The sequence below is a fragment of the Argopecten irradians genome, chromosome 3 (assembly GCF_041381155.1).
Source record: "Argopecten irradians isolate NY chromosome 3, Ai_NY, whole genome shotgun sequence".
Lineage (NCBI taxonomy): Eukaryota > Metazoa > Mollusca > Bivalvia > Pectinida > Pectinidae > Argopecten > Argopecten irradians.
The window spans coordinates 10,995,407-11,021,570 of NC_091136.1; the positions used below are offsets into that span (position 1 = coordinate 10,995,407).

The window sequence follows — 26,164 nt, forward strand, 5'->3', positions numbered from 1 at the left end:
GGAAATTACACATAAAGTATGGTAATTACACATAAAGTATGGTAAGTACACATAAAGTATGGTAATTACAGATAAACTATGATACCGGTATATTGTCTTCACATCTGATAAAATGCCTTACCTCGGGTGGAGATGCCATTTCTGCCGGGAAGGGAGCGAAACTAGCGATACTGGGCTGTATAGATAACAAAAACAAAATAAACACTCGCATAGTTTGATAATTCGGTTAGTAAAAATTACTTGACAACATTCGTAAGGGAATTTGTGATTATGCAAAAACACATTATTTATGTTGACTCGCACATACATTCGAATTGTAATATCGAAATAAGGTTAGACTTTCGAATCCTTTAACATTTCAGATGTTTGCCCATCATTCAGACTTTGAATAAAGAAAAGAAATAATAAAGCTTGAGGAGATAGTAAAGGTATATCGCCACACGAAATGGATAACTTTTTTTCCCTTTTTATTCCCCATACTCTGAACAAGTACTCAAAACAATACAGACTGATTACAAGGAAATGAATACGAATTTGTGTCATATTCTTAAAAGTATTTTGCGGAATATCTTTTTATTATGCATAATGAGAAGATGTTCAGCACAATTTGCAGTAAGAACAGGACCAAAATGCGGATAATTAATTCACTCAACAATTTTTCTTCGATAGGATAATCTATTTTGAAAAAATATTGTTACAAACATTCACTCACGGATTCTCGCAGTTGCTGCATTTAACTGCTACATAGGTGACAGAGCATTTACACAATTACATTTAATTGTTCCCATATTTTATTAAATACATTAAAACGCAATATTAAATGTTGACGAGAATGAGACGTCTAACGACATGTCGGTTGATAGACACCGAAATAGATAGACTGGGCCCCATAAGAGAGGGTTGGGGAAGGGGAGGGGAGCTGGCGGGTAACGGAAAATGAAAAGTGGCTTGATAGAATTAAGCTTATATAAATCAAGTAATGAAGGCAATTAAGAGAGATGGAAGAACTTTTTCAATGACACAGCGATACTGGATTAGATTTATAAGACCGGGGACCCTTACATAATATACATTTTATTATCATGGTGATCACAATGGTACTGTGATACTGGAATCTTTGTTAACTTACCGGCGGGAAATCGACAGAACGGTTGTATACTGCATAGGCACGCTGCGTACAGTCTGAATCTGTTCTGTCACCAGTCTTGATCCTAATAACTACTTGCGTACATAAACCTCTTGGACAGTCGTTAGCGTTATTTGCAACCAAATTTGCAGAGTGAAATAGCTTGAAGAACACAATTCTACAAACAAAAGTTTTGATTTATAAATAGTACATTTAAAAAAGAATATTACACAATATGCTCACATATTACCCATCTCGATAAACTCATATTTTGAAATAGTTTGTACCTTAATTTCAGTTTGCAACATGTTCAAAAATGTACATAACATATATGTCATTGACAATTGATATTCATGAGACTCAGAATCTTTGTTTTACATTCTGAAGTAGCGGTCATAACAATTAAGAATGCAGTTGTAGGTTGGTTATTACCACATGATACTAACCCAACAGTAGAGTCGAGGAAATATTTGGCCCCTGTCGTATCGTCGTCAATGTCCTGTAGGGTAGACACACTGGTCCACTTCCTGAGTCTGTTGGCTTTCTTTGGTTTGTTGATCCTCATTTCTATTTTGGCATTCCTCGGGACACAAACGCCGATTCTCACGCCACCGGCACTACAATAAGGAAAATAAAAAGTCCACGCCATCAATAGTTTTCACTGATATAAGGAAAGTTGCCAGTCAAACCTGTCTATAAAGACCATCCAAGGGACAAAGAAAAATGTTCTTTATAGTCAATTAATCTTTATACAAATTATAAAAATTACACTAAAGTTTTGGGTTTTTTCCACAATTTTGGAACGTGGTCTTATAAAACAGGTGGTCTTTATACCGAGGTGTTCGATAAGGCATGTTTGACTGTACTGTGGTATCGTCATGATTATCTAGTATATATTCACCTAATGATTCAGTTTAGTGCATTGCGTACACGTTTCGGTGATTCAAAACTCACATTAGCATTGAAAAATAACTACAACGAGCCGGTATTCACGCGCAAGTTACCTCTTTTCTAACTGAAAATAATAGTTCTGTTGAGCGAGCAGAATATATAATGATTCTAGTAACATATATTTCAGTGACTTATTAAGGATTTAACAATTAAACATCTTAATAAGATAGTTATACTTGTCTATAGCAATGGCCTTAATGGTGAAGGGACTCGGAATAGTGTCAAAATGGAGGATGTAGCTTGTCACATAGGCTTTCATGACGAGGAACCGAGCGAGGTTTGAGGCTGAATAGGACAACGAGGGGTCATCGTCTCTTGTCATAGTTGCTATGGCGTTCCCAGAGTAACTCACCGTCAGCTGGGGAATACAATAAAACAGTTAACAGTTATCACAATTTTTCGAAGTAGTTATCTGCATACTAGTTGAAGGGGAAAGAAACTGGAACTGATAAGAAATCTAAATAAATCCACAGTAGTGCAATCCATCTAGACAAATAACGGTGGATAAAGCCACCCACTTAGAAACCGGATGCATCATTGGAATTAAAAATATTTCACCCACTTTGTAGCATTACCATTAGACTACTTCGTGCAAATAATTCCAACAATACTGTTTCCCGATGTGTTCTTAAATGTAACATGTATCATTTTTAAGATACCTTGATCAGTAGTATATAAATGTTCACCTCTATTACCAAAATCACAGATCATCCGAGGTAGATAATGGTTCTATCATCACATTTGATTCGAACTTACTTAATTGAAATAAACACGCGGCAATTATTTAAAATAACCTTGTTAAATAAAAAAAATCATAGCAATGTGATTGTACTGTTTTGTGTTGTTTGTACGTCAACGATGCTCCACCGCTGACAAAGGGTATTTTATCACTATCAAAAACAGGAGCAGACGATTTAGTATTTTTCTTCTGTTACAAAAGTTACTTACTTTACACCATTACCACCATTGAAAAGTTTGAGCTTCTAATTTTACTTCAAGTTAAAAATATGAAAAATAATTAATTGCATCCCGAAAAAATTACGTGGCACTATATTCTATATGAAATGAAGTACTGATTCTGCATCCACCAAAGGCGAAATAAATTATTTTATATTATGTTTTGTGTTAATTATATATACACGATTAAACACAAAGTATTGTTCGAATGACTAAGATCATTTATGCTCTCTCGGCGGTGGAGCAATCTTTAAAATATTGGTAAAAACTGGGAATATAGAAAAGTAAGTGAATCTACCAAAATATGTTTGTTTAGCTTTTAGTTTTATGATTGCTTATTGAAAACACCTAGCATTGTCAACGTGACAAAAACATAAAATTGGGGATATATACCTGCAAAAACAACACCAATAATATACCTAACATAACGCTATCTTAGCTAGAAGACAAAACTATCGTCTCTTTAAAGTAATCTTTAATTCAACTATTGAAAAGTAACGCCAGAATATTTGTCTGTTAGAAATTAGACGAAGAACAACGATCTATGTTTTGGTAAGAAGTCAGTAGCAGTTTACCTGTCCGTATTTCTGAGGACATGCTGCAAGGCCCCAGTTGTCATTGTTAACACAGGACTTGCTGAGATGGAAGGGGAGAGGTTTTACCAACGTGTGATCAGCTAACGTAGTCAGGGTACCATCTGTGTCTACAAAAGCCGACACAATGTCGGTTTTTGTATCCGAAAATCCAGGCGTAGTGGTATTGCCGTCAAACACTCTCAAGTTAGACTTAAATGAGTAAAATAAAGTTCCGATATTACGGATATAATATGTATTAATTAATGCACTAACCAGAAGAACTTTAGCAAAATGCGTTCGATTCTCAATGTTTGAAACAACACATTTGTTGAAAAAAAATCAAAATAGCAGTAGTTACAGAGATTTTCATAATTCCATTGATGTACCATGTATAACACATCTTTAATTAAACTTAAAATGCAATGTGTGTGAAAAGCGCTAAAATAAACCTTTCCAGTAAATTCTTAGAACTGAGACGAAGGCATAGACGAAAGCATGGCAAAATCATAATGATTTAACAGCAAATATGACTACAAAACACTAATTATGTAGAAAAACTTACCGGATCATCATATCCAAAGAGCACCTCCTCGACAGTGCTGCGTGGCGAGATATCTCCGCCGTCATTGGGCTGGAACCCTAGGCCCATTGATTTGTAATTGGTGTTATCGTCAAAGGAGCCGAACCAGGATTGTTGGAGCTTTATTGGTCCTTCATTAAAGACAAAACCTTGGACAGGCGAGTTCCTATTAACAAAAAAGCGTAAAATAAACAAGTGTTATGCTCAAACACAATATTGGTATCAACATGTATATCTCAAAAAAGTTTTTATACTTGTAAAACTGCATACATTTTCCTCATTTTCCTTAGTATTTGTGTTTATGGTATAGAACCAAAAAAGCCAAACTGTACTCACAAGTTGCTAGTTTTGGGGCGAGACCGATTATATCCGGGTGACGGTTCTCCAACGTTGGGGGTCTCACCAAGAAACACACTTCTAGTTACAGATTTCCATTGGAAGGAGCCTCTGTAATACATCAAAGTTATACATAAAATTTATCATCATTTAAACCGGAATAATTTCCATCTTATACAAATACCTTTCTAGTATTTATTATATTGCTTCTAGCATTTATAATTTTGCAACACAAAACAAATGTACAATTACATACTTTTCAAAAATGTTTCTAGTTACCGGTAAAACATAGGCGTTGATTATAAGTCAAACAATGTCAAAAAGGATTGATTGAGATATTATTTCATTAAATTCACTTTTACTAGTAAACACTAGCAACATATATTAATGAATAGATTAATGTCTTACCTTTCAAAAAACACACTTTGAGATGAATCTGATAACCTGAAAAAAAAAAGAAATGTTTTAAATTGAATAGTATTTTCTACATCATCTTGGATAATTTATTAATTCTAATATATGAAATGATAATCGATATTTATTTCAAATTCTACAGGATGATTGCTACAGATCCATTTCTAGACTCGTAACACGTAATAAATAAAACTGAACCACGTGACCCGGGAGTATAATTACTTACGAACATTCCACTAAGGTGATGAACCCGCCACTAATGTAAGCATTCCAATTCCGGTTCTTATATCCTGTAAGAGAATAAAAATACAAAGGGCAACCTTACAGACGCAAACATGATAAAGGTCTAAACATATCTTCTACGGAATGATGGACTCATATAATTATATTGTTTCTCGTCGCTATCATAAGTATTAATAACAAGAATAATGAAAAGGGACTTCTGTTGACATAATCATGCTGGTTAAGGTACAACAAGGTATTTCTATTATAACTGACCTGTACAGTGACGCATTTCTACATTTATGTTATAATGTACCTGTACAATAGTGTATTTCTAGTATAATTTACCTGAACAGTAATGTAATTTTGTTATAATTTACCTTATAGTAGTGTATATTTATGTTATAATTTACCTGTACAGTAGTGTATGTCTGTGTTATACTTTACTTGCACATTAGTGTATTTCTGTTATAATTTACATGTACAGTAGTGTATGTCTGTGTTACACTTTATTGCACATTAGCGTATTTCTGTTATAATTTACCTGCGCAGTAGTGTATTTATGTTATAATTTACATGACAGTAGTGTATGTCTGTGTTATACTTTACTTGCACATTAGTGTATTTCTGTTATAATTTACCTGTGCAGTAGTGTTTTTCTGTTATAATTTACCTGTACAGTAGTGTTTTTCTGTTATAATTTACCTGTACAGTAGTGTTTTTATGTTATAATTTACCTGCGCAGTAGTGTTTTTCTGTTATAATTTACCTTACAGTAGTGTATGTCTGTGTAATACTTTTCTTGCACAGTAGTGTTTTTCTGTTATAATTTACCTGTACAGTAGTGTTTTTCTGTTATAATTTACCTGTACAGTAGTGTATTTTTATGTTATACTTTACCTGCGCAGTAATGTATTTCTGTTATAATTTACCTTACAGTAGTGTATTTTTATGCTATAATTTACCTGTACGGTGGTGTATTTCTATGTTATAATTTACCTATTCAACAGTGCATTTATATGTTATAATGTACCTGTACAGAAGTGTATTTCTATGCTAAAATTTACCTGTTCAGTAGTGTATTTCTATGTTAGAATTTACCTGTACAACGGTGCACAACACGGTTATTACAAACCTCTGAGGATCAACAAAATCACTTCGTTTTAAGCATAGCTCGTGATATACACGTTGCGGATATCTTATAATAACCTGGACAAGTATAAAAACCACTTTGTTGTAACCACAAATTCGTTAAAAGCGGGTTTTATTGTGTTTTTACGTTATAATTTACCTGTACAACTGTGCATTTCTATGTTATTATCTGCATGTATAACATTGTATTTCTATGTTATAATTTACCTGTACAACGATGTACAACTCGGTTATAACGAACCTATGGGGACCAACACAATCACTTCGTTATAAGCGTAGTTCGTTATATACACATTGTCATAATTTACCTGTAAATCGTTCTATGATCACTTCCTTATTGGCCGATCTAAAATTTAATGGATCCTTTTTCGGTTGATATCCATTGTTGGGGGACGTCTTCCCATCTGGTCTGAGAATATTATCAATAAGAAGACCTGCCTTGAAAAGATATACATATATACATATATATATATATATTACATTGACGTTTACCACCTTAATACAAAAAATTGACAGCATCTTTCAAAAGCTGTGTTTGGGCGAGGGTTGAAAGGCAAAAGCCACTGTTTTCCTTTCCTACACAAGCCATAAAATACAACTGATATTTTAAGAAACTGACCATGTTTATTCTTTACCTTTGCAACATTAAATTCAAAATACAAATATTTAAACTTAAAGATGCCAAGACGTGCCGAAATTCTATTTTACAGACGTTGTCCTTCAATACCGAATACAGCAAAAGTATATGTGGTAGGCGCATTAGGACATCATCAATGATCGTTGCAGGAAAAAATGCATTTATAAACTGTTAAAGTTATTTCATTTGTTTTCATTTAAATCTCACTTTCTGATTCGCCAATTCTTTTTTCACATCACAATGAGAAATTCCGGAGAAACATTCGAAAATCCGACGTTATCCCGATGTCACAATAAAAAAAATTGACGTTGTGTATTGATGTGAAAAAAACATCCCGTGAAAAACCATTGAAATCTTGCTTTCTTTGCATTCTTTTGTGAGAATCATTCTGCTACGCAGATTCACTCAGTTTGCTAAAAAATTGTGAATACGTACTAAGTTATAGGAATGAGCCACGTTGTTGTAGAATTCATAAATTGCCGTGTATTTTGCCTCGTAAAGACCCATGAAGCCAAGACCTGTAGAATTTCCGATAGGCTCATTTGGAAACACGAACCAATACCCAGCTCTCTGAAAGAAAGGAAAATCAATAGTATTGTCAAAACACGTCCACGAATTTTGTCATTGGTTAAATTACTGATTAATATTAACGCTATGAAGTCAATGACTAATGAATGAACACATTTTGATGTTGTAGTGTATTCTATATTTGCATTCTAATGATTGTGACGTCATGTGATCATGAGCATTTCGACGTGAGGTATACTCATGAAATAATGACGTCACACAATCAATACCTCACCACAAGGGCAGATACCTAACATGGACAGACGGAATAAATTTATAATTATGTAACCACTTATTACTAACGTGATATTCCTTTGATTTCATTCTTACGGCGTCCGCTACAATGAAACGTCGAAAAATGGAATGAATGAAATGTGCTATTTATAACTATACTACCCATGCTGTATATGTGTATATAGTATGTAGACTAGCTTAGCTGACAGTGAATAGCTCAGGCTAGATCGTCTCTGTTCATAAACGGCATTTATGTACAAATACATAAATTTTGAAAAATTTAAATTGTAACGATTGAATGCAGTCTCCATAAATGTCAATCACGTCGATATTAAGACAAATAATCTAAAAAAATAATATATTTTTGTTAAACTTTAAAAAAAAACCAATCGGTTGCATCAGATGTCGAGCTCATTATTTAACATAAATAGTAGATATATACTTTCCAGAAAGCAATATCAGGGGATTGTGTTATATTTTCATGCATTTTGCTAATCCATAATTCTTTGTTTTACTCACCAAACCTCCTGCGGCTACATTATTCCGAAGATATGTCTGCGGGTTTGTGATGAAAAAACCGACGGGGTTTCTGAAAATAGTACGGAATGATTATTTTAAATCATAATGATATATTCAATCCAAATAAAAATTATACAAGTTAAAAATTATTACAAAGTATAGATATTTTCAAACCCTAGCAAAAGGTAAAAAAATAACTAAAATGTAAACCTTAAAGATGAGACCCCGTATGTTTGAGTCAAATTTTTGTTCACCGAAAAATGTCAATGATTTTATTAAAGATGCTCCACCGCCGACAGAGCATAAATGATATTCATCATTTGAACAATAATTGGTGTTTAATCGTGTAAATATATGCCTAATTAACATAAAAATAATAATATAAAATAAGTTTTTTCGCCTTTGGTGCATGCGCAATCAGTACTTCATTCCATATAGAATATAGTGTCATGGATTTTTTTCGGGATGCAATTAATTATTCTTCATATTTTTAACTTGAAGTAAAATTAAAAGCTCTATTATTTCGATGGTGGTAATGGTGTAAAGTAAGTAACTTTTGTAACTGAAGAAATATACTAAATCGTCTGCTCCTGTTTTTGATAGTGAAATAATACCATTTGTCAGCGGTGGAGCATCTTTAATTTTTCTGCGTTTTGTATATTTTGTATGACTTTAACAGTAATCTGGTGAATACAATCCAGGTTATATAACGATAAATAGGCAGGTGTAACCCAAAATATCAATACAAACCAACTGTGAAGACACCAAGGCCGTTCACTTTTGCGAGGAATCATTATCATTTTTTTACATAATAATACATAGCTATACAGCGGCAGTGAAACATTTTACATACGAATCAGTCTGGATGAGACCTGATGAGCGTTGACCTAAAGCGAGATTCCCATCAAACACGGTCCTCTTCTCTCCGCCATCTTCCAAGAAGTAGCCGTGTCCGTAACAATCATAGCATACATTGTCCTCGACCTGTGTCAGGAAAGGATATTAGTAACGCAAAAAAAAACGTTTCCAATGGCAACCACATAATTGTGTACATCTTTCTTTATATGCTTAGTGGAGTAATGCCATTACATGACTTGAAATTCTCTAATGAATCAATCAAGTTCTGTGCTCAAAGACTTGCATTGCATAAAGAATCGGACAACAGATTTCACTCATCTTACAGCTTCACAAGTATCCTAATATGAAAGCAAATCTACAAGCATTAATTTTTAACACAACTAGAAGGAAAATCCTTCGCAAGAAACGTTTGGAAAATAAGATATCTTTCTCTGTCATCTTTGCTATACATGCCTTGTCGACACCAAGCACTATAACTAACACATATGTTATGTAACTACATATGTTTCCAATATGTTTACGTGATAAACACGTTATTGAGCGGTAACGTCTTACTGACCTGCACACCACTTGTGCCTTGGATAGCGACACAGCGGGAATGGGTGTTGTGGATCGAGTTGGAGCGAATATATGGCAGATTAGGTCCATCATCAACATCCTCACACATGTGGAAATATATTGGATAAGCACCTGTAAAATATAGACGTAGTCAGGTAGGTCGCCTGGCAGAAATGTCATCAAAATGTTACCTAATTCAAAATTCTAAAAGGACACAAATGACAACAAACTAACCCTTTTCGAACATTAACAGGCGTTGTTATTGTGCCATAGACGCAGACGTGCACACTTTCCGAAAGTAAGGCGGTAAAACGATGAGGGAAATACCGTATAACGATGAAGGAAACACCGTATAACAATGAGGGAAATGCTGTATAACAATGAGGGAAATACCGTATAACGATGAGGAAAATACCGCATAATGATGAGGGAAATATCGTATAACAATAAGTGACATACCGTATAAGGATGAGGGAAATACCGTTTAACTATGAAGGAAATATCGTATAACAATGAGGGAAATATCGTATAACAATGAGGGAAATACCGTATAACAATGAGGGAAATACCGCATAACGATGAAGGTGATGCTGAATAAAAAAATGAGGGAAATGCTGTATAACGATGAGGGAAATACTGTATAACGATAAGAGAAATACCGTTTAATAATGAGGGAAATACCGTATAAGGACCAGGGAAGTACCTTTTAACGATGAGGGAAATACCGTATAACGATGAGGGAAATACTGTATAACGATGAGGGAAATACCGTATAACGATGAGGGAAATATCGTATAACGATGAGGGAAATACAGTATAACGATGAGGGAAATATCGTATAACGATGAGGGAAATACCGTATAACGATGAGGGAAATACTGTATAACAATGAGGGAAGTATCGTCAAACGATTACGGAAGTATCGTATAACGATGAGGGAAATAGCGTATAACGGGTTATGTTCGCGAGTGACGTTTTCGTGACCTAGAACTAAAACATTAAATATGCTTTGTTCAGAACAAAAACGAAAAGTATTGCGGTAATGGAAAGTGGGTCTCTGACTATATGTTTCCATTGTCTTCATCCTCCCTCCCTGCTTTTATTGTAATCTGGATAATTTGAAATATTTTTTTTTTCAATTCCCAAGGACTGCAGTATAAGCGTATAGCGCTGTTTGACCCATTTTACGATCTGTGGGAATGCATCAGATACAACATCTGGTGGCAAAGCAATATTCATCTTATTATTGATGGCAGAAAGCTGCAAATGACGGGTAATTCATACATAAGTATTGGCGAACAATTGTTTTCCAGATCTTTTATAAAACGATAAAAATCCTACAAAAATCTGCAACTTCTGCTACGTTCAGAAAATATGGATACGAAGGCATCAAAATCAGATACAAAACACGAAGAAGTAATGACCGTATGTTTTTTTTCTGTGATCACCATTGCTTATTTATAAACATAACCAATTACAAAGACATAAACATTGTAAATATGACATAGGTCAATAATTACCCATATAGTTCTTTTGACCCATATCAAAGAATTCCGCTCCTTCGATATGTATACTCTCGAAATCCTTCAGGAACTGCAAATAATGAAACAGAACATGTTACATAAGTTTTAGATCATATCAAAATAAATACCCATAAAATAACATAGAGCAGCTCCACCGCTGACAAATGGGATTTTTTCACTATCAAAAACAGAAGCAGACGATTTTGTATTTTTCTTCAGTTACAAAAGTTACTTACTTTACACCATTACCACCAATGAAAAGTTTGAGCTTCTAATTTAATTTAAAGTTTAAAATATGAAAAATAATTAATTGCATCCCGAAAAAATTCCTTGGCACTAAATCCTATATGGAATGAAGTACTGATTGCGCATGCACTAAAGGCAAAATAAATTATTTCATATCATTTTTTGTGTTAATTAGGCATATATATATACACGATTAAACACCAATTATTGTTCAAATGATGAATATCATTTATACTCTGTCGGCGGTGGAGCATCTGTAACTAGTTGACATGGAATAACATAATGTTATCAACATACCATTGTACAGTAGATGCCATCAGCACGCAGCATTAAAGTCGAGTATTGGTGAATATTTTGATAATTTGATCATGGAATAAAACTAACTTAAAAGATCATACATACAGTACACATCGTCATTGTCCCTATATATTAAGTGTATCTATATGGACCTTATGTGTTCATTGTATATGTTTTGTGAATAGTTTTGACCTTCGGTAATATTTCATTTTTTGTCTTGATAACGGGGCAAATTGCCTTGGAAAATCGACAACATTTTGTACATACTGTACTTTTTGTACTTGTTTTCCCTGTATGTAACATTTTTATATTCACCTTGAGGTGACCTCCAAACGCTTCATCAGCATCCCCTTCAACGTCTGTTCCCTCGAAGACAATGTTTCTAGTTAACAGAGCTACCTCCGCCCTCATGTCTGTATTCATGTACACCTCGCCGTAGTGGGTGTATTCGGGAATCACTTAAACAAAACACACAAGGACATATTGCTATAAACCCTTCTCTTTCCGTGATAAGGGAGATTTGCAAGCTTTTAAAACTCGCATCCATTGGATAGAAATACTTGAAGTTACACCAATGGCATAACTAAATTCTCTAGAAATATTTCTATTTGGCGATGTATTTGAAATACTTTTGTACATATCAAAGGAATGAAGGTACTGTTTTTGAACTGACTAATATTGCTTCTAGTAAGGTTGCTTTATTATGCGAATTACCTTATTCAGGAACTACTGCAGATCAACGTGTTTGTATGCATTACAAGCAAACTTTATTTCCTAGAACTTTCATACTTTTAGTTCATGCTTAATGAGATTATTTACCTAATGTTATCAATTAGATTGCTGATTTTCTGTTTGTATTACTGTTTAGTATTGTCATTATTACCACATACATTTACGCGTGCGGTAGAGTTACTTTTGTCACTTAAATATATGTTACTCCGAATTTGAATTTGCATATTACAGAGTTATCTGCACTTGCGGGTAGGTATTGATTGTGACGTCATGTGTTTGCGAGTGTAACGTCATACGTTTCGGAGAAAACGACGTGAATTGCGCTCACAAAATAATGACGTAACAATCTATACCTACCCGCAAGGGAGCTAACTCTGTAATATGCAAAGACAGAATATCTTCATTTCACAGATACGTCAATACACTAAGTTGTTGTGTAAAAAGGTTTGAATCGGTATATCACTACTTACGATGTATTTTGATCTGGTTAGGAAGGCAAGATGGACAATCGATAATATCGGCTTCCTCAGCTTGTGTCCAGTCATAGTCAGTGGATGTGATGACCACAACATCTCCTGTAAAAAAATCCAACAAAACCAGTGATGGATTGTTACTAGATTTGATTAACAATAAAGTTGTGACAAAGCAAACTCATTTACCTAACAACATTGTCATTTACTTTATGAAGTTATACACATTAGACATCCGTTTCTACTCTTCTGTTCCATTACATACATTTAGAAATGTCGTACGATCCAGGTTGTTTTTTTTATCTTTCTTCCATGAATGTATATATATATATTTTTTTAATATGACGTAAACTGTTTTTCCTATAGAGATTTGCAATGTTTTTTTATGTATGCTTTAATGCCAATCACGTGACAAGTGAAGTCACTGGTCTGTGAAAGAGCAACAAAAAGAGTTCTCGGAATTGCAGTGTTTGGAGAAGGGTTTATGAAGAAATGGAGCATTATTGAGAAATTGAAATTATTCGCTTGTTAACATTGCCATGTTTCGAGTCGTTCGCTATATATATGGAGATAATATATAAACAGCTATCGCAATAGAGTACTGTAACGTAGGCATGTTTGCGAGTGCTTGATTTCGCGATTTAAACACATCAAACTTTCGTGGTGTAATTGTTTTCGTGAAGATACACTGCCATACTTTTAAGAAAAAAAGTTCTTACATGTACAAATTGCAAAATATTACGCACGGGGAGTAGGGTGAGATTTTCGCGATGAATCAACCTTCGCGTTATTTACGAAAATGCCCCCCTCACGTAAATTTACACATTTACACTATGTGATATCCTTAATTTTCATTATTTCGGCTTCATTGCATTCATAGTTAAACGCCTCCGGATGTTATCAGTTTTGTACTAAATAAAGCCGGCTGAAAGTAAGTTCCCATTAGATTTTCAGTGGTTGCTTCGCATTTTAGTTAACCACACTAATTCGGTATACAGTTTGATTTTGCTACATGATTTGTACAATGTTTATTTTGGTCACATTATCAGTACAAAATTTATCTTTGCTTCTAAAGTACTTTTTGCAACATAATCAGTACAAAAGTTCATTTTCGAAGTATAATCTGTACATAATTTAGTTTTTATACGTAATTTGTATGAAATTATGTTTTTCTACAAAATTAGTACAAAATTTATTTTGCCTACAAAATAAAGTATAGTTTTGCAACAAAATTAATACGAACATTACATATTAAAGTACAGAATTTATTTTTGCTGCATAATATTAAAGTACAAAATTGATTTTTGCTACAAAATTAGTGCAAAATTTCTTTCGCCTATATAAAAAGTATACAGTAGAGTTTTGTTACATTGTGAGTACAACGTTTATTTTTTGCTTAATTGTTAGTACAGACCTTCTTTCCAGAGTGAAACATCATCCAGAAGATCGATGACAAACTCGGAACCATTGGCGCTAGCTGTTATAACGTTGACGTAGCTAGTCTTGACATCGTTACCATTCACGTAACTGTGGGCCTTGAACAATATACCATTCTCGACCATAGAACTCACAGCATCTAGAGCCTGAGGAGTCGAACCTGCCTTGATAAGTGTTTCCTGTTTGCAGCTGCTATTTCCTGTAAATGTCAGATAACAAGGTTCGAAGTGAACTGGTGCGAATAAGATTTATCTTTTTTTCTCTCCAAATAGTCGCTTAAAACGATAGAGAATTGGTCACACACCAGAAGAGCGACCGTGGAATGAATCTATACAGTGTAACCATATCTGAATAGTTAACATTAGTCTCTTCTATTATTAAACACACGATTTACTTTAGCAGAAGAGTTTTCCACTACCAACCTACCATATGTGTCTGAAACAATCATACCTGCAGCTTGCGTTATGATGACAATGACGTTAACAGTTACCTTTGAGAAACAGAAGCGCATACGCATCAAACTTCTCTATGTTCCTGATTTCCATCTGATTCGTGATGTTTAAGTCTACGAGTTCTTCCAGGTAGTCGAACAGACCAGCGGCTTCCATTAGAGACGTGTCAGTATCGGGAATGTATCTCTGTGCCTCCATGGCAACGATTTTACCATCAGGCACATCTGATCATTAAATGATGAAAGTCAGTTAACCAAGAAACGTACAGCCATGGCAAATGCAGTACAGTAATGTAGAAATTTAAGCATGGATTGTTGAGAATTTATTTAATTTCTTCATGTCTAACTTTTTACGTACCATTTTTTTTTCTTAGAATGTAAAAAACATGAGGTAGGATAGGCATTCTTCAAAATGGAAAGCAGGGATTGTTGAGAATTTATTTAATTTCTTCAAGTCTAACTTTTTACGTACCATTTTTTTTACTTAGAATGTAAAAAACATGAGGTAGGATAGGCATTCTTCAAAATGGTAAGCAGGTACGTTGCGTGTGAGTGGTGTAATGTCTAGCTTTGCAGAAGAAGAGAAAATGACATTGAACCATTTTTAAAAAAAATGCTCCATCGCCAATAGAGCATAGACGATACTCATCCTTTGAACAATAACCGATGCTGAGTCATATACATATGTGATTGTCTAATTAACACAAAAATGCATATGAAATAATTCATTTTGCTTTTCGTAATCAGTACTTCATTTCATATAGGATATAGTGTCGTGGATTGTTTTCGGGGCACAATTAATTATTACTAAGATGTTGTATCTTGATGTAAAATAAGAAGCTCAAACTTTCCATGATGATAATGGTGTATAATAAGTAACTTTTGTAACTGAAGGGAAATACTAACTCGTCTGCTCGTGTTCTTGACGGAGAAAAAATAGCATTCGTCAGCGGCAGAGCCTCTTTAAGTCAATTAAATATAATACAATTTCTGTACGGTTTTGGTGATATCTAAGAAGAATATTCTGTTTCCATTGTTAGTACTATAGGTTTAATCAAATCTGTGAGCATTGCACTTTCCTGATATAAGATGTTTGTCTATATCTTATTGCATTAATCACTAATAGGATTTCAATACAGATGAACAGTTCACTCATGTATGACTGGATGGGGTTGATTCGGAATTCTGTTTACCATGAATTTACCACTCATGAATCTGTTGAACATAACCTTACTACTGATGAATGAAAGGATGGAGTTATGTTGAATTTTGTTTACCATGAAATTACCACTCATGAAAGACTGGATGGAGTTGATTTTGAATTTTGTTTAACATGAAATTACCACTCATGAAAGACTGGATTGGGTTGATTTGGAATTCTGTTTAACATGAAATTACCACTCATAAACGACTGGATGGTGTTGATTTTGAATTTTGTTTAACATGAAACTACCACTCATGAAAGACTGGATGGAGTTGATTTTGTATTCTGTTTAACATGAATTTACAACTCATGAAAGACTGGATGGAGTTGATTTAAATTTTGTTTAACATGAACTTACCACTCATAAAGGACTGGATGGTGTTGCTTTTGAATTTTGTTTAACATGAAACTACCACTCATGAAAGACTGGATGGAGTTGATTTTGTATTCTGTTTAACATGAATTTACAACTCATGAAAGACTGGATGGAGTTGATTTAAATTTTGTTTAACATGAACTTACCACTCATAAAGGACTTTAATGCTTTGACCTTGGTATTGACGGTGCTTTGCCTAGTGGCGTCCAGTCTGACAAAGGTGTATTTATCTGGGAGACCTGTATCCCTATCCAATACAGTGACAACAAGGCCAGGCTGAAATTTCACTATATCCGTCTTGGGAACATCCTGGAAATCGTTAAGTTGTAAAAAAAAAAAAAAAAAAAAAAAATACAGTATTAGTTCTGTTTTACCCCAGATATACACATTTGTAGATCGCCTTTTCTAATAAAATTTTTATTAATTTATAATTTCACGTTTTTTGTCTCGTCTTTGAAGATAGTCGAGGAAGGAGAGACTAAATCGTAACTTACGAAACTTAGTAAAACAGGCCAACGTATTTGTTGGTTTAAAATAAAGAATTTTACGGGAATTTAAGAATTATTGAGAATTAGAATTAAATGTATTCCATTCAAATTGTTCTGAAACTTGGTTAATCTTATGGGAAAATATTTGTTATGTTTTTCTTCTGTCAAGCGGACTTAAACATGTATGCAAGGCGGTATAGGCATGCCCTTGCGTGTTAACTGTGTCTTTCAACATTCGCTTCAGAGGAAATGTTCTCAATATTTAAAGGCTTAAAGAAAAAACCTGCATTTTGATATTCCAATTAGATATCGATAAATGGACTTACGTTTTTCTGACAAACTCGGAACCATTGGCGCTAGCTGTTATAACGTTGACGTAGCTAGTCTTGACATCGTTACCATTCACGTAACTGTGGGCCTTGAACAATATACCATTCTCGACCATAGAACTCACAGCATCTAGAGCCTGAGGAGTCGAACCTGCCTTGATAAGTGTTTCCTGTTTGCAGCTGCTATTTCCTGTAAATGTCAGATAACAAGGTTGGAAGTGAACTGGTGCGAATAAGATTTATCTTTTTTTTCTCTCCAAATAGTTTAAAACGATAGAGAATTGGTCACACACCAGAAGAGCGACCGTGGAATGAATCTATACAGTGTAACCATATCTGAATAGTTAACATTAGTTCTCTTCTATTATTAAACACACGATTTACTTTAGCAGAAGAGTTTTCCACTACCAACCTACCATATGTGTCTGAAACAATCATACCTGCAGCTTGCGTTATGATGACAATGACGTTAATACATAGTTACCTTTGAGAAACAGAAGCGCATACGCATCAAACTTCTCTATGTTCCTGATTTCCATCTGATTCGTGATGTTTAAGTCTACGAGCTCTTCCAGGTAGTCGAACAGACCAGCGGCTTCCATTAGAGACGTGTCAGTATCGGGAATGTATCTCTGTGCCTCCATGGCAACGATTTTACCATCAGGCACATCTGATCATTAAATGATGAAAGTCAGTTAACCAAGAAACGTACAGCCATGGCAAATGCAGTACAGTAATGTAGAAATTTAAGCATGGATTGTTGAGAATTTATTTAATTTCTTCATGTCTAACTTTTTACGTACCATTTTTTTTTCTTAGAATGTAAAAAACATGAGGTAGGATAGGCATTCTTCAAAATTTAAGCATGGATTGTTGAGAATTTATTTAATTTCTTCATGTCTAACTTTTTACGTACCATTTTTTTTTCTTAGAATGTAAAAAACATGAGGTAGGATAGGCATTCTTCAAAATGGTAAGCAGGTACGTTGCGTGTGAGTGGTGTAATGTCTAGCTTTGCAGAAGAAGAGAAAATGACATTGAACCATTTTTAAAAAAAATGCTCCATCGCCAATAGAGCATAGACGATACTCATCCTTTGAACAATAACCGATGCTGAGTCATGTACATATGTGATTGTCTAATTAACACAAAAATGCATATGAAATAATTCATTTTGCTTTTCGTAATCAGTACTTCATTTCATATAGGATATAGTGTCGTGGATTGTTTTCTGGGTACAATTAATTATTACTAAGATGTTGTATCTTGATGTAAAATAAGAAGATCAAACTTTCCATGATGATAATGGTGTATAATAAGTAACTTTTGTAACTGAAGGAAAATACTAACTCGTCTGCTCGTGTTCTTGACGGAGAAAAATAGCATTCGTCAGCGGCAGAGCCTCTTTAAGTCAATTAAATATAATACAATTTCTGTACGGTTTTGGTGATATCTAAGAAGAATATTCCGTTTCCATTGTTAGTACTATAGGTTTAATCAAATCTGTGAGCATTGCACTTTCCTGATATAAGATGTTTGTCTATATCTTATTGCATTAATCACTAATAGGATTTCAATACAGATGAACAGTTCACTCATGTATGACTGGATGGGGTTGATTCGGAATTATGTTTACCATGAACTTACCACTCATGAATCTGTTGAACATAACCTTACTACTGATGAATGAAAGGATGGAGTTATGTTGAATTTTGTTTACCATGAAACTACCACTCATGAAAGACTGGATGGAGTTGATTTTGAATTTTGTTTAACATGAAATTACCACTCATGAAAGACTGGATTGGGTTGATTTGGAATTCTGTTTAACATGAAATTACCACTCATAAACGACTGGATGGTGTTGATTTTGAATTTTGTTTAACATGAAACTACCACTCATGAAAGACTGGATGGAGTTGATTTTGTATTCTGTTTAACATGAATTTACAACTCATGAAAGACTGGATGGAGTTGATTTAAATTTTGTTTAACATGAACTTACCACTCATAAAGGACTGGATGGTGTTGCTTTTGAATTTTGTTTAACATGAAACTACCACTCATGAAAGACTGGATGGAGTTGATTTTGTATTCTGTTTAACATGAATTTACAACTCATGAAAGACTGGATGGAGTTGATTTAAATTTTGTTTAACATGAACTTACCACTCATAAAGGACTTTAATGCTTTGACCTTGGTATTGACGGTGCTTTGCCTAGTGGCGTCCAGTCTGATAAAGGTGTATTTATCTGGGAGACCTGTATCCCTATCCAATACAGTGACAACAAGGCCAGGCTGAAATTTCACTATATCCGTCTTGGGAACATCCTGGAAATCGTTAAGTTGTAAAAAAAAAAAAAAAATACAGTATTAGTTCTGTTTTACCCCAGATATACACATTTGTAGATCGCCTTTTCTAATAAAATTTTTATTAATTTATAATTTCACGTTTTTTGTCTCGTCTTTGAAGATAGTCGAGGAAGGAGAGACTAAATCGTAACTTACGAAGCTTAGTAAAACAGGCCAACGTATTTGTTGGTTTAAAATAAAGAATCTTACGGGAATTTAAGAATTATTGAGAATTAGAATTAAATATATTCCATTCAAATTGTTCTGAAACTTGGTTAATCTTATGGGAAAATATTTGTTATGTTTTTCTTCTGTCAAGCGGACTTAAACATGTATGCAAGGCGGTATAGGCATGCCCTTGCGTGTTAACTGTGTCTTTCAACATTCGCTTCAGAGGAAATGTTCTCAATATTTAAAGGCTTAAAGAAAAAACCTGCATTTTGATATTCCAATTAGATATCGATAAATGGACTTACGTTTTTCTGATTGAAAAAGAGGCAATCTCCAGGGGCACATTTTTCTATTGTGTGATCCAGTTTGGTCCAGCCAATCCGGGGTTCACCATGGACTTCTAATGTGCCTCCAGCAGCCACTCCTAAAAACTTCTCTCCAAAGTCCGATATGGAGTACGCCCCAGGTGCGCCTGAAATGTATTGTTTTATTGGGTTTTTTTTATATAATAATGACGCATCAGTATCACAAACAAATATATATATATATATTAGGTGTAATACAATTAACACTCATTCGGTGACATCCAACGTCCATTAATTATACATAAAGCACAATGTTTTAAAATTAGAGGGGATCATCTTATTTCGAATAAGAGAAGGTTTTAAAGCTGGTCACTCAACAGTAGATGCAATATTCGTCCTTCAATCACTAATTAATAGAACTCTTAATAAAAAGAAACGTTTGTACTGTTGTTTCATTGATTATAAAAAGGCATTTGATCTAATTGATAGAGGGAAACTTTGGTGTAAACTTATAAAACACGGAGTTCAAGGAAAATTTTTAAAAATTATTAAGTCTCTCTATGAAAATGTAAAATCATGTGTGAAATACAATGGTCATATATCAGAATATTTTGATAACAAAATCGGTCTCTTCCAAGGCGAAGTTCTCTCACCAATTTTATACAGTCTTTTTGTGAATGATTGTGAAATGAATTTTATAAAAGAAAGTTGTCAACCGGTTGAAATTGGTATGATATCCCTGTTTTTACTTATGTACGCGGACGATACAGTGCTTATTGCAGAAAGTCCGCATGCTTTACAAACTATGTTGGATGCAATGTTTTTGTATAATAATGAATGGAAGCTTACACTTAATGTAGAAAAAACTAAAATTGTAGTTTTTAGAAATGGTGGTATTGTAAGACAAGAAGAAAAATGGTTTTACAACCATAAAGAAGTAGAAGTGGTAGATGATTTTAACTATCTAGGTATGTTTTTTAATTATAATGGTAAATTTAACAAAACTCAACAACATGTAGCTGAAAAGGGCAGAAAAGCATATTTTGCATTATCAAATAAATTAAAAAGTCATTGTTTTAACACCGAAACATTGTGTTCAGTATTTGACACTTACGTAAGTAGTGTATTAGGTTATGCATGTGAAGTATGGGGTTTTCATAGAGCACTTGAGGTTGAAAAAGTACATGTTAGTTTTTGTAAAAGAATTCTAGGCGTCGGTAAAAACACTTGTAACGATCTTGTATACTATGAGTTAGGTAGATTGCCTATGCATATTATCAGGAAAATGAAAATATTGAAATACTGGGTAAAACTTAAAGAAACCGATAATTGTATATTAAAAGCATGTTATGAGCAAAGAATATTAGATAATGATGATTGGATCATGAATGTACAAGCCGAACTGAATAAGCTAGGATTGGGGTATTTGTGGAATAGTACGTATGAGAGTAATATTGTATATAAACTAATTGAACAAAAATTTTATGATGTATGTACTCAAGAAATTTTAAACAGGATACAGAATTCCTCAAAAGGAATTTTATATCAACATCTAGTAGACAATTTTGGTTTACAATATTATTTAAAGAAACCCATTGATCAAAAGTATAAAAACAGTATTACAAGTATACGATTAAGTAGCCATAAGTTAAATATTGAAAGTGGTAGGTTTCAAAATGTAGCACGACCTAATAGAATATGTACAGTTTGTAATACCAATGATATAGAAGATGAGTTTCACTTCATCCTTAAATGTCCTCTTTATACCCAACTACGAGTTAGATATCTGAAACCTTATTATTTTTATCATCCAAGTGTGTTCAAACTTGTTCAATTACTCAGTGTAAATAATGTTAAAGTTTTAAATAATCTCGGAAAATTCTTAAAACTTGCATTCCAGAAACGTTCTCAGTCTCTTAATACACCGTAACTGTATAGTATCTGATGTATGATAATTGTGTACTAATGTTTGTGTTTTATTGTATACAATCACTCTCCTGTACATGTTTAAATTGTTCAATATGTATTAAAAATGTACTTTGTGTCTTATAAGCCGCAAGGCTTACGGAAATAAACAAATTGAATTGAATTGAAGGAATTGTTTTTACAGTTCAACTAGATGGGGTCGTCTTTAAAGACCCATTTAAAAAAGTTTCTTAAAACCATTAATAACTTCAGAAAATATCGTTGACCTAAAATGAGATTCCAACGCCAATCAATGAAAGATTCACTGCGTAACATGCGTTAACAGTGAAGATTCATTACGTTTTACTAACGCGTGGTAATTAGGACGACAGCGAGAAACACATTGACGACCACGTTATGAAAAGTAATATTTAATTTGTTAAAATTAGATTGTGCAGTATGTGATAATATGTGTAGTATTAACGGTAAACTAATGACTTTAACGACTCTATAAAATTACCAAGTTCGTTTTACATTTCAATTTTAAAAAGGAAAGGTAGTGGGCCTTTCAATGTCGAAGTAGAGAAGGGCCGTCGTTAGAGAGCGTTTGTTATAAAAGGTGGAATTAGAGACGGGAACGTTCTCACGGTCAAATTTAGAGGGGCAATCATAAAAGGTCAGATTAGAGTGGAGATCGTCCTAAAGGTCTAAGGAATCGTCTTTACGTTCTCACGGTCAAATATATAGGGGCAATCATCAAAGGTCAGATTAGAGTGGAGATCGTCCTAAAGGTCTAAGGAATCGTCTTTAAAATTGTGAATTAGAGAGTGGCAAGCTAATAGGGGTCAAATTTGTGAATATTCTATAAATTTTGAATTATAGACGGGTCGTCATTAAAGACCGAATTAGGGAGATAATCATCCTGGAGTTAAAGCAGGAATGTGAATTTAGATAGAAAGTTATTCTTGAATTTATTCATCGTTGTCTTTGAGAATGGAGGTGAAGACGATTCTTTGATAGACGAAAAGGAAAATCGGCAATCGCCACGGCCGCATCCACGATACTCCAGTGGTTCCGATCACATACGATCTCTACTCCGCTTGACTATCTCATAGTAAAATTGAAGGCAGCTCAGGGGAACAAAACTGACCCAATCACAGGCCTTTAAGCATTTTCTTTGAAGACTATACAGAGAGTGTGACGCCCAACTTCAAAGCCACACAGTCAATAACAGTGTACCGTTATACGTCTCTTTTTATGTACATCAAAGGCCTGAATTACCTGTTCTGTTTTGCTGCCTCCAGTTTTACTATGAGATAGTCCAGGGGTGTAGAGATCGTATGTGATCGGAACCCCTGGAGTATCGAGGATGCCACGGCCGGTGCTTAGTTCCAAAGATTGAATATCGCTATTGGGACGGAGACTTACCCACAAATGAAATGTGTGTGCAGTTTGTATATGGACAGTCCTCAGAACCGATGATTAGAGATCCATACACGATCATGTAGTGTACACGGACCGTGGGCTCGGCCTCGGGGCTCCACACCAGGGAGGCTCCACTCTCTATAGTGATGCTGAATACGTCTACGTCCGTGTCCAACAGGACATCGCCTGTTACAAATACGTTTGAGGACTGGTCGAACACCTAAATTAAATAATTTGAATAAATAAACCGATGAGCTATTTATTTGGAAGAGTGCATTCCTTCGCCGCCAACCTCCAAAGAAAATATCACTAATTTAGAAATCGCCTTAAGATCGTTTAAAGGGACAATTCAGACTACGAGTGTCAAGAACATGAAAATTTGCTCATATTTCGGAAACAAACCAGTTCTAATAGAAATTTGATTAGTTGGTTTTACTGTTTTATGCCAGAAAAACCCACTGTAGTGAAATGTTTGTGAAATGTTCAAACTCGCTTACTGTCCGCCATTACACATAGTGGTCGGATTTCTTGTATGCCGAACCCTGGCCCTTGCCAGTGTAGTAAAGAATTTTTTGTCAAGAACTATTCATATCTTATAGTAGTGTATTTACCTTATTAGATGCATGTTATTGACTAAAAATAATATTATCAACTCCTCAGTGGTTATTTATTGCATTTGTTTAATGTGCGTGACTTTGGCTCGGGTATGGGTATTGACAACGCCGTGAAATTTGTCGAATATTTCTTGTTATATGTTTCATAAAGAATGCAGAACAATACATTAATGTCATATTTTGCTTCGTGGTTATGTAACAGAATTAGCCTCACTGAATTGTCCCTTTGAAATTTGTTTGGTTAAAGTAATACGTGTATACGAATAAATCTAAATGATTAAAGTAATCTACAAAATCTAGAAAAGAAAAAAAAAATAGAAGAGTGAATAATGAAAAGTTACCAAATGATATGTATTTTATAAAGATTTCATTATAATTATTATTTGTGTCTTGGAATTGTACTTTAGTGACACCTCCTGTATACTGTTATCAAACGCTTGGTTCGTTTACACGCACACTTATAGTTTTATGTATAGGAGAAACACCGAAAACTACGGCGGCGTATTAGGGCCACTACAAAATTTTATTTATCTTGTACGTACAAGATAGTATCTTGTACGTACAACTTAGTATCTTGTACGTACAACTTAGTATCTTGTACGTACAACTTAGTATCTTGTACGTACAAGATAGTATCTTGTACGTACAAGTTAGTATCTTGTACGTACAAGATAGTATCTTGTACGTACAACTTAGTATCTTGTACGTACAACTTAGTATCTTGTACGTACAACTTAGTATCTTGTACGTACAAGATAGTATCTTGTACGTACAAGTTACTATCTTGTACGTACAAGATAGTATCTTGTACGTACAAGTTATTATCTTGTACGTACAACTTAGTATCTTGTACGTACAACTTAGTATCTTGTACGTACAAGTTACTATCTTGTACGTACAAGTTATTATCTTGTACGTACAAGTTAGTATCTTGTACGTACAAGTTAGTATCTTGTACGTACAAGTTAGTATCTTGTACGTACAAGTTATTATCTTGTACGTACAACTTAGTATCTTGTACGTACAAGTTAGTATCTTGTACGTACAAGTTATTATCTTGTACGTACAACTTAGTATCTTGTACGTACAAGTTACTATCTTGTACGTACAAGTTACTATCTTGTACGTACAAGTTACTATCTTGTACGTACAACTTATAGTATCTTGTACGTACAAGATAGTATCTTGTACGTACAAGATAGTATCTTGTACGTACAACTTAGTGTCTTGAACATACAAGTTAAGTTGAACTGCTGTTCATCACCGCAGAATTGAGTCACCCGCCTGATATTTTTCGTAATTAAAGATAGTTGGTCTACTTTGCATTGCTTCAAGCACGATCACAGGTTTATTAACTTATTTGACAATATTGAAAATATGAATATATATTAATGAGAACAATATCTTTTTCACAATCGCAATTTGAAATTGCCGGATTATGAGTTGAAACTGTATAGTCACTTGCATTATTTTGAAACTGACACTGTATAGTTCCTTTCGAGAAAACTGTATAGTCGCTTGCATTATTTTGAAACTGACACTGTATAGTTCCTTTCGAGAAAACTGTATAGTCGCTTGTTTTATAGATAAGATACATTTAGTGATAAAATGAATATGATACATCTCCGATGAATGATAAGTTTTATCTATTAAACAAATTCGTAATTTTCTTCAGTAATAAAAGTTAAATACTTCACAATGGTGCCATTATTGGAAATGTTTGAGCATTTATTTTACTTCAGAATAGTAGTATTGAAAATAATTAACTGCCTCCGAAAAAAATCCTAGGCAATATGCCCTAATTCGAATGAGTTACTGATTGCACAGACAACAAAAGCAAAACAAATTATTTCATAAGTGTTTTTGTGTTTATTAGACATATATACACACATCAATTATTGTCCAAATGATGATCATAGTAAATACTCTGTTATAAACATTTACATATATGTGTTCGGAAACTTATCACAGCATTACAACTCCACAACATATATTCTTTTCTCCCTTTGGCTTAAACAAAGTTTACGTAATATACGTATAGCTTCATGCGATGCCATTGTGACAGTAAACCAGCCACAGCCTTTAATACCGAGAGTTTCAACATTATACTATCTTGTACGTACAAGATACTAAGTTGTACGTACAAGATACT

General features: G+C 34.0%; 1 protein-coding gene across 1 annotated transcript in view; it reads right to left on the reverse strand.

Moving 5' to 3' along the window:
* Positions 1-26,164, reverse strand: part of LOC138317540 (cell surface hyaluronidase CEMIP2-like) — a 29,606-nt gene that overhangs the window by 858 nt on the left and 2,584 nt on the right. Inside the window, exons 2-23 of the mRNA XM_069259290.1 lie at positions 23,402-23,618; positions 20,069-20,235; positions 19,409-19,571; positions 17,724-17,909; positions 14,369-14,590; positions 12,955-13,059; positions 12,068-12,210; positions 11,207-11,279; positions 9,688-9,818; positions 9,124-9,254; positions 8,271-8,340; positions 7,386-7,520; positions 6,622-6,751; positions 5,166-5,229; positions 4,934-4,969; positions 4,526-4,636; positions 4,172-4,355; positions 3,610-3,819; positions 2,254-2,435; positions 1,573-1,743; positions 1,130-1,304; positions 122-175 (exon numbers count right to left, since the gene is read on the reverse strand). Of these exons, the coding sequence (XP_069115391.1) occupies positions 122-175; positions 1,130-1,304; positions 1,573-1,743; positions 2,254-2,435; positions 3,610-3,819; positions 4,172-4,355; positions 4,526-4,636; positions 4,934-4,969; positions 5,166-5,229; positions 6,622-6,751; positions 7,386-7,520; positions 8,271-8,340; positions 9,124-9,254; positions 9,688-9,818; positions 11,207-11,279; positions 12,068-12,210; positions 12,955-13,059; positions 14,369-14,590; positions 17,724-17,909; positions 19,409-19,571; positions 20,069-20,235; positions 23,402-23,618 (3,060 nt within the window). The remainder of the gene's footprint in view (positions 1-121; positions 176-1,129; positions 1,305-1,572; positions 1,744-2,253; positions 2,436-3,609; positions 3,820-4,171; positions 4,356-4,525; positions 4,637-4,933; positions 4,970-5,165; positions 5,230-6,621; positions 6,752-7,385; positions 7,521-8,270; positions 8,341-9,123; positions 9,255-9,687; positions 9,819-11,206; positions 11,280-12,067; positions 12,211-12,954; positions 13,060-14,368; positions 14,591-17,723; positions 17,910-19,408; positions 19,572-20,068; positions 20,236-23,401; positions 23,619-26,164) is intronic.